At 49.7% G+C, this 19475-nt stretch overlaps 1 protein-coding gene across 10 annotated transcripts in view; it reads left to right on the top strand.

Moving 5' to 3' along the window:
- Nucleotides 1–19475, top strand: part of LOC122542172 (neurotrophin-4-like) — a 78363-nt gene that overhangs the window by 48787 nt on the left and 10101 nt on the right. For 2 of the 10 annotated variants that reach the window (XM_043679606.1, XM_043679604.1), the window contains one exon: nt 12459–12531. The exons of 7 other annotated variants lie outside the window; for them this stretch is intronic. In XM_043679606.1, the coding sequence (XP_043535541.1) occupies nt 12526–12531 (6 nt within the window). In that variant the 5' untranslated portion in view covers nt 12459–12525. Of the gene's footprint in view, nt 1–12458; nt 12532–18713; nt 18889–19475 lie in introns of those variants that run through there. One more of the 10 variants, XR_006309751.1, reaches the window with a different exon arrangement.

Genomic DNA, 19475 nt, shown 5'->3' with positions numbered 1-19475 from the left:
CCGTTACTGGCCGACACTGCACATTACTGGCCGTTACTGTCTGACACTGTCCATTACTGCCCATTATTACACGTTACTGGCCGACACTGGCAGTTACTGGCCGACGCTGTCTGTTACTGGCCGTTACTGTTCGTTACTCTCTGACACAGTCCCTTACTGTCCGACGCTGTCCGTTACTGTCCGACTCTGTCTGTTACAGGCCGACACTGTCCATTACTGTCCTTTACTGGCCAACACTGTCCGTTACTGGCCGTTGCTGTCCAACACTGTCCGACACTGTCCATTACCGTCCGACATAGGCCGACACTGGCTGTTACTGTTCGTTACTGTCCGACACAGTCCCTTAATGTCCGATGCTGTCCGTTACTGTCCGACTCTGTCCGTTACTGGCTGACCCTGACCGACACTGTTCGTTACTGGCCAACACTGGCCGTTACTGTCCGACGCTGTCCCTTACTGTCTGACTCTGTCCGTTACTGGCTGACACTGGCCGACACTGTCCGTTACCGTCCGACACAGGCCGTTACTGGCCGTTACCGTCCGACATAGACCGACACTGTCCGTTACTGGCCGTTACTGACCGTTACTGTCCGTTACTGGCTGACACTGTCCGTTACTGTCCCTTACTGTCCGACGCTGTCCCTTACTGTCCGTCACTGTCCGTTACTGTCCGACGCTGTCCCTTACCGTCCGCCACTGTCCATTACTGGCCGACACTGGCTGTTACTGGCCGTTGCTGTCCAACACCGTCTGACACTGTCCATTACCGTCCGACACTGTCCGTTACTGTCCGACGCTGTCCGTTACCGGCTGACACTGGCCGACACTGTCCGTTACCATCCGACATAGGCCGACACTGTCCGTTACTGGCCGACACTGTCCGTTACTGGCCAACACTGGCCGTTACCGTCCGACGCTGTCCCTTACCGTCCGACGCTGTCCCTTACCGTCCGACGCTGTCCCTTACCGTCCGACGCTGTCGGTTACCGTCCGACGCTGTCGGTTACCGTCCGACACTGTCCGTGACTGGCCGACACTGGCTGTTACTGTCCGTTACTGGCCGCTGCTGTCCAACACCGTCCGACACTGTCCTTTACCGTCCGACGCTGTCCGTTACTGTCCGACACTATGCGACGCTGTCCATTACTGGCCGACACTGTCCATTACTGGCTGACACTGTCCATTACTGTCTGACACTGGCTGTTACTGGCCGCTGCTGTCCGTTACTGGCCGCTGCTGTCCTTTACTGGCCGCTGCTGTCCTTTACTGTCCGACTCTGTCCGTTACTATCCGACACTGTCTGTTACTATCCAACAATGTCCTTTACTGGCCGTTACTGTCCGACACTCCTTTACTGGCCGACACTGGCCGTTACTGGCCGACACTGGCCATTACTGGCCGACACTGGCCGTTACTGTCCATTACTATCCGACACAGTGTGACACTGTCCGACGCTGTCCGTTACTGGCCGACACTGGCTGTTACTGTCCGTTACTGGCCGTTGCTGTCCAACACCGTCTGACACTGTCCTTTACCGTCCGACACTGTCCTTTACCGTCCGACGCTGTCCGTTACTGTCCGACACTATGCGACGCTGTCCATTACTGGCCGACACTGTCCATTACTGTCCATTACTGGCCGACACTGTCCATTACTGTCTGACACTGGCTGTTACTGTCCGTTACTGGCCGCTGCTGTCCGTTACTGGCCGCTGCTGTCCTTTACTGTCCGACTCTGTCTGTTACTGGCCGACACTGTCTGTTACTGTCCAACAATGTCCTTTACTGGCCGTTACTGTCCGACACTCTTTTACTGGCCGACACTGGCCGTTACTGTCCATTACTGTCCGACACAGTGTGACGCTGTCCGTTACTGGCCGACGCTATCCGTTACTGGCCGTTACTGTCCGACACTGTCCGTTACTGTCCAACACTGTCCATTACTGGACGTTACTGTCCAACACTGTCCATTACTGGCCGACACTGTCCTCGACTCTGTCCGTTACTGGCCGACACTGTCCGTTACTGGCCGACACTGTCCGTTACTGGACGTTACTGTCCAACACTGTCCATTACTGGACGTTACTGTCCGACACTGTCCTTTACTGTCCGACACTGTCCTTTACTGGCTGTTGCTGTCTGTTACAGGCCGACACTGTCCATTACTGTCCATTACAGTCCGTTACTAGCCGATACTGTCCATTACTGGCCGACGCTGTCCGTTACTGTCTGACACTGTCCTTTACTGGCTGTTGCTGTCTGTTACAGGCCGACACTCTCCATTACTGTCCGTTACTAGCCGATACTGTCCGTTACTGTCTGACACTGTCCGACACTGTCCGTTACTGTCCGACACTGTCCGTTACTGTCCGACACTGTCCGTTACTGTCCGACACTGTCCGTTACTGGCTGTTGCTGTCCGACACTGTCCATTACTGTCCGTTACTGGCCGACACTGTCCGTTACTGGCTGTTACTGTCGAACACCGTCCGACACTGTCCGTTACCGTCCGACACTGTCCTTTACTGGCCGTTGCTGTCCGACACTGGCCATTGCTGTCCGACACTGTCCGTTACTGTCCGACACTGTTCCTTACTGTCCGAAGCTGTCCGTTACTGTCCGACTCTGTCTGTTACTGGCCGACACTCTGTTACTGGCCGACACTCTGTTACTGGCCGACACTGTCTGTTACTGTCCAACAATGTCCTTTACTGGCCGACGCTGTCCGTTACTGTCCAACACTGGCTGTCACTGTCCGACACTGTCCGTTACTGGCCGACACTGTCTGTTTCTGTCGAACACCGTCCGACACTGTCCATTACCATCCAACACTGTCCGTTACCGTCCGACACTGTCCTTCACTGGCCGTTGCTGTCCGACACTGGCCATTGCTGTCCGATACTGTCCGACACTGTTCCTTACTGTCCGTTACTGTCCGACTCTGTCTGTTACTGGCCGACACTGTCTGTTACTGTCCAACAATGTCCTTTACTGGCCGACGCTGTCCGTTACTGGCCGACGCTGTCCAACACTGGCTGTCACTGTCCGACACTGTCCGTTACTGTCCAACACTGTCCTTTACTGGTCGTTACTGTCCAACACTGTCCTTTACTGTCCGACACTGTCCTTTACGGCTGTTGCTATCTGTTACAGGCCGACACTGTCCATTACTGTCCGTTACTGGCCGACTCTGTCCGTTACTGTTCGACTCTGTCCCTTACTGTCCGACACTGTCCCTTACTGTCCGACACTGTTCATTACTGTCCGACACTGTTCATTACTGTCCGTTACTGGCCGACTCTGTCCGTTACTGTTCGACTCTGTCCCTTACTGTCCGACACTGTCCCTTACTGTCCGACACTGTTCATTACTGTCCGTTACTGGCTGACACTGTCCGTTACTGGCCGACACTGTCCGTTACTGTGTCCGTTACTGTCTGACACTGGCCGTTACTGTCCGTTACTGTCTGACACTGTCCGTTACTGTCTGACACTGGCCGTTACTGTCCGTTACTGTCTGACACTGTCCGTTACTGTCTGACACTGGCCGTTACTGTCCGTTACTGTCTGACACTGTCCGTTACTGTCTGACACTGGCCGTTACTGTCCGTTACTGTCTGACACTGTCCGTTACTGTCTGACACTGGCCGTTACTGTCCGTTACTGTCTGACACTGTTCGTTACTGTCTGACACTGTCCGTTACTGTCTGACACTGGCCGTTACTGTCCGTTACTGTCTGACACTGTCCGTTACTGTCTGACACTGGCCGTTACTGTCCGTTACTGTCTGACACTGTCCGTTACTGTCTGACACTGGCCGTTACTGTCCGTTACTGTCTGACACTGTCCGTTACTGTCTGACACTGGCCGTTACTGTCCGTTACTGTCTGACACTGTCCGTTACTGTCTGACACTGGCCGTTACTGTCCGTTACTGTCTGACACTGTCCGTTACTGTCTGACACTGGCCGTTACTGTCCGTTACTGTCTGACACTGTCCGTTACTGTCTGACACTGGCCGTTACTGTCCGTTACTGTCTGACACTGTCCGTTACTGTCTGACACTGGCCGTTACTGTCCGTTACTGTCTGACACTGTCCGTTACTGTCTGACACTGGCCGTTACTGTCCGTTACTGTCTGACACTGTCCGTTACTGTCTGACACTGGCCGTTACTGTCCGTTACTGTCTGACACTGTCCGTTACTGTCTGACACTGGCCGTTACTGTCCGTTACTGTCTGACACTGTCCGTTACTGTCTGACACTGGCCGTTACTGTCCGTTACTGTCTGACACTGTCCGTTACTGTCTGACACTGGCCGTTACTGTCCGTTACTGTCTGACACTGTTCGTTACTGTCTGACACTGTCCGTTACTGTCTGACACTGGCCGTTACTGTCCGTTACTGTCTGACACTGTCCGTTACTGTCTGACACTGGCCGTTACTGTCCGTTACTGTCTGACACTGTCCGTTACTGTCTGACACTGGCCGTTACTGTCCGTTACTGTCTGACACTGTCCGTTACTGTCTGACACTGGCCGTTACTGTCCGTTACTGTCTGACACTGTCCGTTACTGTCTGACACTGGCCGTTACTGTCCGTTACTGTCTGACACTGTCCGTTACTGTCTGACACTGGCCGTTACTGTCCGTTACTGTCTGACACTGTCCGTTACTGTCTGACACTGGCCGTTACTGTCCGTTACTGTCTGACACTGTCCGTTACTGTCTGACACTGGCCGTTACTGTCCGTTACTGTCTGACACTGTCCGTTACTGTCTGACACTGGCCGTTACTGTCCGTTACTGTCTGACACTGTCCGTTACTGTCTGACACTGGCCGTTACTGTCCGTTACTGTCTGACACTGTCCGTTACTGTCTGACACTGGCCGTTACTGTCCGTTACTGTCTGACACTGTCCGTTACTGTCTGACACTGGCCGTTACTGTCCGTTACTGTCTGACACTGTCCGTTACTGTCTGACACTGGCCGTTACTGTCCGTTACTGTCTGACACTGTTCGTTACTGTCTGACACTGTCCGTTACTGTCTGACACTGGCCGTTACTGTCCGTTACTGTCTGACACTGTTCGTTACTGTCTGACACTGTCCGTTACTGTCTGACACTGGCCGTTACTGTCCGTTACTGTCTGACACTGTTCGTTACTGTCTGACACTGTCCGTTACTGTCTGTTACTGGCCGTTACTGTCCGTTACTGTCTGACACTGTCTGTTACTGTCTGACACTGTCCGTTACTGTCTGACACTGGCCGTTACTGTCCGTTACTGTCTGACACTGTTCGTTACTGTCTGACACTGTCCGTTACTGTCTGTTACTGGCCGTTACTGTCCGTTACTGTCCAACACAGGTCGACACTGTCCGTTACTGTCCATTACTGTCTGACACTGTCCGTTACTGGCCGTTACTGTCCAACACAGGTCGACACTGTCCGTTACTGTCCATTACTGTCTGACACTGTCCGTTACTGCCCATTACTGTCTGACACTGTCCGTTACTATCTGACACTGTCCGTTACTGGCCGTTACTGTCCGACACTGTCCGTTACTGTCCAACACTGGCCGTTACTGGCCGACATTGTCCTTTACTGGCCGACATTGTCCTTTACTGGCCGACATTGTCCTTTACTGTCCGTTGCTGTCCGACACTGTCCGTTACTGTCCGACACTGTCCGTTACTGTCCGACTCTGGCTGTTACTGTCCGACACTGGCTGTTACTGTCCGACACTGTCCGTTACTGGCCGTTGCTGTCCGACACTGTCCATTACTGTCTGTTACTGTCCGTTACTGGCCGACACTGTCCATTACTGTCCGACACAGGCTGACACTGTCCGTTACTGGCCGACACTGTCCTTTACTGGCCTTTGCTGTCCGACACTGTCCCTTACTGTGCGACACTGTCCGACGCTTTCCGACTCTGTCCGTTACTGTCCGACACTGTCCGTTACTGGCCGACACTATCCGTTACTGGCCGTTATTACCCGTTACTGCCCGTTACTGGCTGTTTAATTTTCTCACTGTCATTTTAGTCACTCACTCATCCCTACATTGTCCTTTACTGTCCGACACTGTCCTTTACGGCTGTTGCTGTCTGTTACAGGCCGACACTGTCCATTACTGCCCGTTACTGGCCGTTACTGTCCGCTGTCCGTTACTGTCCGACACTGTCCCTTACTGTCCGACACTGTCCCTTACTGTCCGACACTGTCCCTTACTGTCCGACACTGGCTGTTACTGTCCGACACTGGCCGTTGCTGTCCGACACTGTTCATTACTGTCCGTTACTGGCTGACACTGTCCGTTACTGGCCGACGCTGTCCGTTACTGTCCGTTACTATCCGACACTGTCCGTTACTGTCCGTTACTGGCCGACACTGTCCGTTACTGTCCAACAATATCCTTTACTGGCCGTTACTGTCCGACACTCCTTTACTGGCCGTTGCTGTCCGTTACTGTCCGACTCTGTCCGTTACTATCCGACACTGTCCTTTACTGGCCCTTACTGTCCGACTCTGTCCCTTACTGTCCGACTCTGTCCCTTACTGTCCGACACTGTCCGTTGCTGTCCGACACTATCCATTACTGGCCCTTACTGTCCGACTCTGTCCCTTACTGTCCGACTCTGTCCCTTACTGTCCGACACTGGCCGTTGCTGTCCGACACTATCCATTACTGGCCGTCACTGTCTGACACTGGCCGACGCTGTCCGTTTCTGTCCGATACTATCTGACACTGTCCGTTACTGTCTGTTACTGGCCGACACTGGCTGTTACTGGCCGACTTTGGCCGTTACTGTCTGACACTGTCCGACACAGGCCGACACTGTCTGTTGCTGTCCAACACTGTCCGTTACTGTCCGACACTGGCCGTTACTGGCCGACTTTGGCCGTTACTGTCTGACACTGGCCAACTTTGGCCGTTACTGTCTGACACTGTCCGACACAGGCCGACACTGTCCGTTACTGTCCAACACTGTCCTTTACTGGCCATTACTGTCCGACACTGTCCTTTACTGTCCGTTACGGTCCGTTACTGTCCGTTACTGGCCATTACTGTCTGTTACTGTCCGACAATGTCCATTACTGTCCAATACAAGCCGACACTGTCCTTTACTGTCCGTTGCTGTCTGACACTGTCCGTTGCTGTCTGACACTGTCTGTTACTGTCTGACACTGTCCGATACTGTCCAACACAGGTCGACACTGTCCGTTACTGTCCGACACTGTCCGTTACTGTCCGACACTGTCTGTTACTGTCCGACACTGTCTGTTACTGTCCGACACTGTCTATTACTGTCCGACACTGGCCGACACTGTCCATTACTGTCCGACACAGATCAACACTGTCCTTGACTGGCTGTTGCTGTCCGACACTGTCCGTTACTGGCCGACACTGTCCGACACAGATCGACACTGTCCTTTACTGGCTGTTGCTGTCCGACACTGACCCTTACTATGCGATACTGTCTGACACTTTCCGATGCTTTCCGACGGTTTCCGACAGTGTCCGTTACTGGCCAACACTGTCCATTACTATCCGACACAGGCTGACACTGTCCGTTACTGGCCGACACTGTCCGTTACTGTCCGACACAGGCTGACACTGTCCTTTACTGGCCGTTACTGTCCGACACTGTCCCTTACTGTGCGTCACTGTCTGACGCTTTCCGATGCTTTCTGATGCGGTCCGACTCTGTCCGTTACTGGCCGACACTGTCCGTTACTGGCCGACACTGTCCGTTACTGGCCGTTTCTGTCCAACACAGGTTGGCACTGTCTGTTACTGGCCGACACTGTCCGACACTTTCCGTTACTGTCCGACACTGGCCGTTGCTGTCCGACACTGTCTGTTACTGTCCGACACTGTCCATTACTGTCCGACACAGATCAACATTGTCCTTTACTGACTGTTGCTGTCCGACACTGACCCTTACTATGCGATACTGTCTGACACTTTCCAATGCTTTCTGATGGTTTCCGACAGTGTCCGTTACTGGCCAACACTGTCCATTACTATCCGACACAGGCTGACACTGTCCGTTACTGGCCGACACTGTCCTTTACTGGCCATTGCTGTCCGACACTGTCCCTTACTGTGCGTCACTGTCTGACGCTTTCCGATGCTTTCTGATGCTGTCCGACTCTGTCCGTTACTGTCTGACACTGTCCGTTACTGTCTGACACTGTCCGTTACTGGCCGTTTCTGTCCGACACTGTCCGTTACTGTCCAACACAGGTCGACACTGTCTGTTACTGGCCGTTGCTGTCCGACACTGTCCATTACTGTCCGACACTGGCTGTTACTGTCCGACACTGTCCTTTACTGGCCGTTACTGGTCGACATTGTCCGTTACTGTCCGACACTGTCTGTTACTGGCCAACACTGTCCTTTACTGGCCAACATTGTCCATTACTGTCCGACACTGGCTGTTACTGTCCGACACTGGCTGTTACTGTCCGACACTGGCTGTTACTGTCCTTTACTGGCCGTTACTGGCCGACATTGTCCATTACTGTCCGACACTGTCCTTTACTGGCCGTTACTGTCCGACACTGTCTGTTACTGTCCGATACTGTCTGTTACTGGCCGACACTGTCCTTTACTGGCCGTTACTGGCCGACATTGTCCATTACTGTCCGACACTGTCCTTTACTGGCCGTTACTGTCCGACACTGTCTGTTACTGTCCGATACTGTCTGTTACTGGCCGACACTGTCCTTTACTGGCCGTTACTGGCCGACATTGTCCATTACTGTCCGACACTGTCCGTTGCTGTCCGACACTGTCCGTTACTGGCCGACACTGTCCGTTACTGGCCGACACTGTCCGACACAGATCGACACTGTCCTTTACTGGCTGTTGCTGTCCGACACTGACCCTTACTATGCGATACTGTCTGACACTTTCCGATGCTTTCCGACAGTTTCCGACAGTGTCCGTTACTGGCCAACACTGTCCATTACTATCCAACACAGGCTGACACTGTCCGTTACTGGCCGACACTGTCCTTTACTGGCCGTTACTGTCCGACACTGTCCCTTACTGTGCGACACTGTCCGACGCTTTCCGATGCTTTCTGATTCTGTCCGACTCTGTCCGTTACTGGCCAACACTGTCCGTTACTGTCCGGCTCTGTCCGTTACTGGCCGACACTATCCGTTACTGCCCGTTACTGTCCGACACTGGCCATTACTGTCCGTTATTACCCATTACTGCCCGTTACTGTCTGTTACTGGCTGTTTAATTTTCTCACTGTCATTCTAGTCACTCACTCATCCCTACTCTGGACTATTCAGCTCCTTGTTCTTATCTTTTGCATTTTCTCTTTCATTCCTCCCAGCTTGCTCTCTGTCTCTCTCTCACACTCTTTCTCGGTCTCTCTCTCTCTCTGTCTCTCTGTCTCTGTCTCTCTGTCTCTGTCTCTGTCTCTCTCTCTCTCTCTGTCTCTCTGTCTCTCTCTCTCTCTCTCTCTCTCTGTCTCTCTGGGAGCACTTTGACTTCTCCACAGTTTAAATGGGGAAGTTTGGAGCTGATAGTATCCCCCTCCATCAACCTCACTGCAGCACAGTCTGAGCATGGTCACATTGTTGTTTGGTGCAAATTGGCTGACGTGCTTCCACATCACTACTAGTCAGAAACCTTTTTCGGATTGTTCAGCCGCTTGGAACATCCAGAGAATACTGGAGAAACTCGGCAGGTCTGGCAGCACATGTGGAGAGAAAAACAGAGTTAATGCTTTGAGTCCTGAACGACTCTTGCTCAGAACTGGGGAGGTTGTGAGTGGTGCTTTATAAATGTATCACCTTTTGTTTTCACTCATTTGTTGTACAGCTGTCTTGCATTCCTTCCTATTTTGGATATGTTACTTCGTTTGTGGGTCAGTATTTGTTGACTGCAAAATCTGACCTTCAGTGGTCAAGATCCTCATCTGCAGTTCAGATTGAACGTGTTTATAACCAGGAACTCTGCGTCATGAGTGATTCTTTCTCTGATAAGTAGCCTGATGACGAGTATTGTGGTTGACCTAATCGGGGAAAGTGGTGGGGTTAATGGCTTTGTCACTGTACAAACAGTCGAGATCCTATCACAGGCAATGTTCTGGAATGTGGGTTTGAACCCCATCATGGAAAATGATGAGATCTGAATCCATGTGAATGTGAGAGGAGCTAATGGTGACCATGTAACCATTGCCGTAATCGCCCTAATCATTTCAGTGAATCTCATGATTCCCTCCCTAATCTACTGTCTTTGCTTTGGTGCCGGAGTCAAGACCGTGTAATGTGGGTGGCTGTTAATGTGTCTGGTGGGTAGAAATGCCAGGGACTAAAAGCCATCCACAGCTGGAGATTGTCAGGGAGCTCTGCTGGCAATGAGTATGCCCGACGAGTATACTGGTCACATGTCTGCCTGTCACCTCCATTTTGGATTTGGGGGAATATGGAATGGTCTGGAGGAGGCCATTCAGCCCGACGAGTCTGTTCTGCCATTAATTTAGATCATGGCTGGTCTGCAGCTGCCCCTGCCCTTGGAGTTTTTGAGGGAGACAATGTAGAGAGAACTTTACTTTCTGTTTAAAAGAATAGAGGGAGATTTACTCTGTAGCTAGCCTCATGCTATCAGTATCCTGGGAGTGTTTGATGAGGAAAATGTAGAGGGAGCTTTACTCTGCATCTAACCCTGTGCTGTCCCTGTTCTGTGAATGTTTGATGAGGACAGTGTAGAAAAGCTTTACTCTGTGTCTAACCCTATGTTGTGCCTGACCTGGTAGTGTTTGATGGGATCAGTGTACAGGGAGTTTTACTCTGCATCTAACCCTGTCTCTGTTTGGAAGGGTTGTGTGCCTTTAATTTATTGGTGATCATAACCACTATCCTGTCTCTCTTGGCACCATGTGTCTGTCTCTCGCAGTCAAACATCATTGTGGTGCTTAGTGTCACATTGGTATCGTAATGTGAAAGGAAATGTTTGGACTACTGAAAACTAGGAGAGATAGAAAATAGTTGCATTTATATAGAGCCTGTTATACCCTCAGGATGTGCCAAAGTATTCCAACCAATTACATACTCTTCAAAGTGCAGGTATTACCTGATCAACCTCTTCAGAGATGTTCTGGAGCAGGTTCAGAATTGAACCCAGATCTCCTGTCTCAGAGGTATTGACACTATCACTGCAGCAAAACAACCCTCCCTTGTTCTAATGTACAAAGTTAAAAATCACACAACACCAGGTTATAGTCCAACAGGTTTAATTGGAAGCACACTAGCTTTCGGAGCGACGCTCCTTCATCAGGTGATAGTGGAGTTCTAATGCAGCAATTGTCGCTGACCACTCAGCCACAGCGAGCTTCATCGATATGGCCGATGACTAGATGGTCTAATTGAGGTGATGGTTGAGGTATAATTGTTTATAGAAACTGGGATGAACACTTTTTCGTTCTTCTTCCAAATAGTGAACTGGGTTCTTCCCCTTTCTCTTGAAGACTCGAGCTTGGCTTTAGTTTAAAATTTTACCTGAAAGGTGACACTGCATTCCCTCAGTACTGCACGGGGATTCATCAGCTGGGTTTTCTGTTGGCATTGGTGGGCGGCACGGTGGCACAGTGGTTAGCACTGCTGCCTCACAGCGCCTGAGACCCGGGTTCAATTCCCGCCTCAGGCGACTGACTGTGCGGAGTTTGCACATTCTCCCTGTGTCTGCGTGGGTTTCCTCCGGGTGCTCCGGTTTCCTCCCACAGTCACAAAGATGTGCAGGTCAGGTGAATTGGCCATGCTAAATTGCCCGTAGTGTTAGGTAATGGGTAAATGTAGGGGTGTGGGTGGGTTGCGCTTCGGCGGGTTGGTGTGGACTTGTTGGGCCGAAGGGCCTGTTTCCACACTGTAATGTAATCTAATCTAATTTCTCGTCTGAATTTGATGTAAAATGTTTACCCACACAGCCAAGCTGTCCAGTGCCTGGTCACCATTGGAACAGGGTGACCCATTGGCATTCAGACTCCCAGGGAGATCAGACACAATATTCAGGGGTAAGGATGGGGACAGATGAGTTCAGACGCCCTCGCCCCATTTTATGAACATATGAGTAAGGAGCAAGAGGAGGCCATTCAGCCCTTTCAATCCGCCCCCGCCCCTCGTCAAGATCTAATGCTGGCCTCATCTGCTTTGCCACTTGCCCCAGGAAGGGAATCAATGGAATCTGGGGTTAGACAGGAATGTAGAATTCAAACAGATCAGCCATGATCATATTGAAGGGCAGAGCAGACTTGAGGGGTTGAATGGCCCACTTCTATTGCTGTTTTGTGTGTTCATATAGAGTTGTAGGATCATAAAGGTCTACAGAACAGAAAAAGACCCTTCAGCCCCTCCGGTCTGTATTCATTGAGTCCATTGTCAGTCAAGAATCTACCTATTCATCACTACCTTTTAAAACATTTCCTTTCCTCCACAGTTCTCTCAAGAGAAGAGAGTCTCACAGACCCCAGCCCCCCCAAAGAAATTCCCCTTGGAAGTGGTAGATGCAGGTACAGTTACAACATTTAAAAACCATTTAGATAGGTATATGAATAGAAAACGTTTGGAAGGATTACAAGCCAAATGCAGGCAAACGGAAATGATTAGTTTGGAAAACCTGGTTGGCATGGACGGGTTGAGCCGAAGGGTCTATTTCTGTCCTGTATGACTCTGACTCTGTGACCTCCATCTTAAATGTGTGACCTTAATATTTAAGCAATGTCCCCTACCTCAGGGGATTTTATGATCTCTCTCCCACTTGGGTCTTTATGACCTCTTCACCCTGAGAGGGCGAGTCAGAATTCCGATGGTGTTGAGATAGACATGTGAAAGCAGCTTTTCCACATTCCCACTGTTGCTCGCTCATTAATCCCTGCCTTCTGCTGCCTCAGGGAAGACTGAGTCTATCGGGGAGGCTCCGCAGGGTTCTGGGACCTTTTATTGTTTGTCGGATGTGTCTCGCCTTTCTCCATCCTGCACTCTCGTGGAGATTTTACTCACTCTGTTGTTAGGTCCTGTCCTTTGCTCCCAGTGTTCCCAATTGTTTATTTTGTATGAGCTTCCTGGCCAGAAACAATCTCATGTTTTCTTCACTCATGGGATATGGGCATCTCTGGCTCGACCAGCATTCATTGACCAGCCCTAATTGGGTATTTAAGGGTCAACCACATTGCTGTGGGTCTGGAGTCACATGTAGTCCAGACCAGGTAATGCTGGTAGATTATCTTCCCTGAAGGGCATTGGTGAACCAGAGAGGTTTTTCTAACAATGGTTTCATGGTTATCATTTGAGTCTTAATTCCAGATGTTTTACTGAATTCAAATTCCACCCACTGTCAGGGTTTGAACCCAGATCCTCAGAACATTAGCCGAGTTTCTGGATTAAACGTCTAGCGATAATATCCATAGGCCATCTGAAAAACTGTCTCGTTGACTTCATTTATTTTATAATGGAGCTGGGAGGTGTAATGGGGAAATGTTGGTGTACTGGTAATCTCTCCAGATTGCTAATCCAAAATCTGATACTTTGAGGACACAGGTTCAAATCCTGTCACCAAAATGAGAATTTGTCAATAACATCTGGAATACTGAGTTAGTCTCAGCTATCGTAAGCTGTGGTTGAACCCATCTGGTTCACCAATACCCTTTAGAGAAGGGAATGTGCTGTCCTTATCCAGGCTGGTCCATATCTGACTCCTGTTTGTTTTCAGAGGCTTGCGATCACTGGAGTCTAATGTAGGCAGTTGATGAATTGTAAGAGACTCTCTGATATTTCATTGAGTTTGTTAAGTAGCAGTAGTTTACGTGTGATACATTCATTGGATAAAGTATAAGACTGTGAGAAGTAGGAACACTTCATCAAACCCAAGGGGACAGTGATGTTTTCAGAGGGGCTGAATGTTCATTGTGCCATCTTTGTTGGTCACAGTCTTGGTTCCAAGTCCTTGGGCTAATGCAGAGAATTCCTAGTCTTCTCCCAATAAGATATCTCTCTCTCTCTCTCTCTCTCTCTCTCTCTCTCTCTCTCTCTCACTCTCTCAATCTCTCACACTCTCTCTCTCTCTCTCTCTCTCACTCTCTCAATCTCTCAATCTCTCACACTCTCTCACACTCTCTCTCACGCGCGCGCACACACACACACTCTTTCTTACTCTCCCTCCATCTCTCTGGCTTTATGCTGATGTTCCTTATTTTTTTGATGGTCTATCTATTGCTGCTGTGCCAATGCCTTGTCTAAACTCTCTTGGTCAATGACCACGGGCAATTTCTCACGGATGCCAGGATGACTGTCGTCCCCTTGCCCACCACCAGTTGAAGGTTAGTCTTTCTTTCTTTCTTGGAGTAAAACCTCTTTATTTTCCCAAACTGTTAATAGAGCAGGGTGGCACCTGATAATTCATTTGCCTATATCTGTGGAAGACAAGTTACTGTAACACAATTAGATGAGGTCGAATGCTACACAGGAAATACTGAATACAGAATAATTAGAGAACATAGTTTTAAAGGAGGGGCCCAGTTTCCAAATCTGCAAAGTCATTGGCTCCTAACTGTCGTCGTAGGAGTAGGCAACAAATACTGGCCTTGTCAATAATACCCACATCAAAGTGAAGCTCCAATTCTTAGCTCAGTAACACCTCTTAGTAACCATCACAGGAACTGTTAGGACCCCTCATTCCCCTCCTTTTTCTGAGTCATGTACTCTCCAGGATTACAGAAACTCAATTAATCAAAAAGAGACTTAAGTGGCAACTTTTTCGCACAGTGGGTGGTATGTGTATGGAATAAGCTGCCAGAGGAAGTGGTAGAGGCTGGTACAATTGCAACATTTTAGAAGGCATCTGGATGGGTCTATGAATAGGAAGGGTTTGGAGGGATCTGGGCCGGGTGCTGGCAGGTGGGACTAGATTGGGTTGGGATATCTGGTCGGCATGGACAAGTTGGACCAAAGGGTCTGTTTCTGTGCTGTACATCTCTATGATTCTAAATAATCTGATATGCAACAGGTGATTCCTCTCACTGGACTTACAGGACTCCAAGAACGGTTGCTGGGCAGATTTGGGAGGGGTATAGGAGCATCTAGAAGTTCCCGATGACTGATATTAATGGTGGGTTTCCACCTCCCCCAGAGTTTGCCTTCCAGTGGGAAGAGACGTATCTTGCAGCTGAAGCTGACAGCAGACCACCCCTTGGATGGCAGGCGCTAGGGACTGATTTGAACCCTGTTTCTAAATCTGCAGTACAGAAACAAAACCTGCCCCAACTAAACGGTACAAGCTGAATCAGAGGGGAAAGGAGAAACACGGCTCTTTACCGGCTTCGGATGCTGTGATAACCTCTCCAAGAACTATGTGGAGTCACTGATTAATCTCCCTGTGGCGCTCATTGAGCATGAGACCTCTGGGTATTAGGTATTGGCCTGCCCAGCTAGAACTCATCACCTGAGCCCTTTACAAAGAAGATCCATCCCCACCCCCATTTCCCCAATCCCACTTGATGGTTTGCATTGTCGGTAATGGACTTTGCTTGTAAATATTGGATTGGCTACACGGGTGACGACTGATGGTAGGTAAAAGAGAAAAAAGCAAAAAAATGTCATGGTGAGTTTGGTGGTGGGAAAGTTGCTCAATTGTGTGTGGTAACGCTACTGGGTATCCAAAAATAGCAGATCCCAGAGGACCCCTGTGGCACAGTGGAAATGTCCTTCCCTCTAAACCAGAACCCCCAGGGTTCAGGTTCTATCGCTTCCCTGCTGTGCCGTAACATATCTAAACAGATTAAAACAAAACAAAGGGATGGGTATTCATGTCTGGAGTGGACTTCCTGAGGAAGTGGTGCATGTGGGTACAGTTACAATGTTTAAAAGACATTTGGACAGGGCCATGAATAGAAAAGGTTTAGAGGATATGGGCCAGGAGCAGGCAGGTGGGACTAGTCTAGTTTGGGATAATGGTCAGCATGGACTAGTTGGACCGAAGGGTCTGTTTCCATGCTGTATGACTGTCTGTCCTAGGTTGGGACTGGCCTATCTACACCACAAGTAGTGGCTCTAATCTGGGGTTTAACAACGAACAATGTTCTTTTCCACTTGGACTTCCTGAGTTGTTTTAATTCTCATTTTCTCTCTCTCTCTCTCTCTCTCTCTCTCTCTCTCTCTCTCTCTCTCTCTCTCTCTCTCTCTCTCTCTCTCTCTCTCTCTCTCTCTCTCTCTCTCTCTCTCTCTAATAAATATTTTCTGTCAAAAGGGAAGCTTTGTCTTCTAAGGCCCATCCCCTGGGGAGGGGGAGCCTAACGATCCCATGTTCTGCACGATTCCGTAATGCAAACGGTGCTTTGTTTAGCCCTGTCCTTGGGGCACTTGGCTGAAATCTGTATTGGCAACGGGGAGTGGCAGCAAGAGGGCATTAAACTCGAGAGGGGTCATCACTGTGTGTGAACAAGAACACAGTGACATTCCAGCTTCTGTGAACGAGCTGTGAATTCATGTGGCTCCTCTCCGGGAACTCTGACGAGGGGCAGGGGGGTGCCTTGCAGTGCCTCAGCCAAGCACTGATCTCCCCTCCCCCCCACCCCACTGTGTGTCTGTGTGTGTGGGGTGGGGTGAGGGGGGGTGCAGTGGTGAGTGCTAACTGGCTGTTTGGAAATGGGAGGAAGGGGATACAAGCAGCCTGATCCTGTCCCCACACACATGCGCACACATGTACACTCACAAACACAGGCACCCACACACACACGCACCCACATGCGCATGCACCCTTGCATATGTGTGCGTCTGCGTGCGCGCACACACACTCGACATTCAGAAACACATGCGCACACACACCACTCACAAACACACACATGCTCGCATGCACACACTTGCTTACCTGCAGCCGTGCGTGCTCTTGCACACACCTTCAGTGATGCTGTCTTTTGAAGCTCACTTTAAACACCACAGCACACCCCGCCCCACCAACCTTAGGGGGTGTAAAAATTCTTGCTTTGATGAGGAGAGGGCTGTTCTCCTGAGTATCTGGGCCACGATCTATCCCTCAACGAACGTCCCTAACACAGATCAAGTCATTCTCAGGTGTCTGTGGGATCTTGGTGTGTGCAGATTGACTGCTGTGTTTCCTACATTAGCAACAACGCTTCAAAAGTGGCCGCAAGGAACAGACTTGAAGGGCCGAATGGCCTGCTTCTCCTCCTATATGTGTACATCCAGGGGCTTTGGAAGGCGCTACATCAATGCAAGTGTGGTCAGAACTGTAGAATGGTTATAGTGCAGGAAGAGGCCATTTGGCCCACCATACCCATGCCAGGCAGTGCAATTTATCTGGTCACACTTCTCTATCCCCATCCTGTAACACCACAGTTACTTTTCTATATCTCTGGGACAGTAAGCGCAGTTTGTGTAAATCGGACTCTGTCTCTTTGTCTGTCTGTGTCTCTCTCTCTCTCTCTCTCTCTCTCTCTCTCTCTCTCTCTCTCTCTTTCCACCACTGTGATGGCTGAATGAATCATTTATACAAACAGGAACATGCTACCACTTGAGCAGGAATTAGCTGCAATGTGCCTCAACTACTGAGCTGTAAATATTTGTGGAATTTTTCAAATTTACCCTCCCGAAGGGAGGCTACAACTCCCCCAGTATCAGTCACACTGGATATTGGGAGGAATTTATGTGGAGGTCGCATTGCTTCCACAAGATCAGAATTAGAGTCTAAGATAGTCCCAGAAAAATCCAATAAGGACTTCAGAGAAAATTCTCTACCCAGAGATAATCGTTAGTGCAGGAAGGGATATTTTAGAAATTTCATTTACATTCATGGGCGTATCTGGCTGGGCAGCATTTAATTCCCGTCCCTAGTTGCCCCTTGAGAAGGTGGGGGTGAGCTGCCTTCTTGAACCGCTGCAGTCCATCTGCTGTGGGTTGACCCACAATGCCCTTAGGGAGGGAGTTGCAGGATTTTGACCCAGTGACAGTGAAGAAACGGCGATGTATTTCCAAGTCAGGATGGTGAGTGGCTCAGAGGCGATTGGCTGAGAAAACAACAAGGAGCTATAGGCTCCTCAAGTTCCCAGGAAAGGATTAGAAAGATATGGACCAAGTGCAGGGAAATAGGGTTAGAGTGCATGGATATTTTGGTCGGCATGGATCAGTTTGGGCCAAAGGGCCTGTCTCCGTGCTGTAGGACTCTGACTCTATGAAAGTTGATAAAACCACAAAACTAGACCACGTTCTTTCTGTCTGTGGAGAACAAGAGCATATGTGTACGTCACTTCTAGCAAGCTGCTCTGCATTTTATTAAAATAGTGCAGAGCCGGGAAATGTAGAAAATAGGAGCAGGAGCAGGCCATTTACCCCTTTGAGCATGTTCTGGCAACTCAGTCCCCTGTTCCTGCTTTCCACTCCATGCCCTTTGACTGCTTTAGCCCTAAGGCTTGAACACATTCAATGTTTTGGACTCCAACGGTTTCTGTGGTAATGAATTCCACAGGCTCCCCACTTTCTGGGTGAAGACATTTCTCCTCATCTCAGTCCTAAATGGCCTACCCCATTTCCTTAGACTGTGAGCCTTGCTCATCAGGAATATCCTTCCTGCATTTACCTTGTTAGAATGGAAAGGTTTCTGTGAGATTCCATCACTTCTCATTCTTCTGAACTCCAGTGAATGTAATCCCAATCGATCCAGTCTCTTTATTTGTCATTCCAGCTGCCCGGGAACCAATCTGGTAAACGTTCATCGCACTCCCTCCATCTTTCCTCAGAGAATGAGACTGAAGCTGTACACAGTACTCCAGATGTTCTCACCAATGTCCTGCACAACTGCAGCAAGACGCCCCCTGTTCCTGTACTCAGTATCTCATCAATAAAGAGTTTGTGTTCAAGCCGCGAAGTGGGACTTGAAACCAGAACCTAATGATTAGGAAAGCAAATGAAATGTCATTGTTCACTGCAAGGGGAGTGGAATCGAAAAGTAAATTTGTTTTCCTATTGCTGAACAGGCAAATCTGGAAAACTGTGCACAGTTTTAGTCTCCTTATTTAAGGAAGGATATCAAGTGTTAGAAGCAGTTCAGGGAAAGTTCATACACTCATAGAGCACAGACACAGACCTTTTGGTCCAACAAGACCATGCCAAACATAATCCCAAACTAAACTAGTCCCACCTACCTGCTTCTGACCGTTATCCCTCCAAACCTTTCCTATTCATGGATCCATCACCTGATAGATATTTGAAAGTGGGGCAGGATTGTATATGGTGGTGGGATTGGGGGGAGAGTTTTGTTCTATGGGGCAAGGCTAGACCAGTTAGACTGATATCAGTCGGTGAATCAGAGGAGACCTTGTAAACAATATCTTCAGAGGATTTGACAAGGTGGATCCTGAACGGACATGTCGTGGTGCATGGAGTGATTCCCCTGGGTCAGACAGAGACCAGAATTTGGGGAAAGAGTTTAAAAAGAAGAGGCTCC

Source organism: Chiloscyllium plagiosum, chromosome 39 (assembly GCF_004010195.1).
Source record: "Chiloscyllium plagiosum isolate BGI_BamShark_2017 chromosome 39, ASM401019v2, whole genome shotgun sequence".
Taxonomy (NCBI): Eukaryota; Metazoa; Chordata; class Chondrichthyes; order Orectolobiformes; family Hemiscylliidae; genus Chiloscyllium; species Chiloscyllium plagiosum.
The sequence above is the reverse complement of the archived record's forward strand: the minus strand, read 5'-3'. Positions and strand labels throughout refer to the sequence as shown.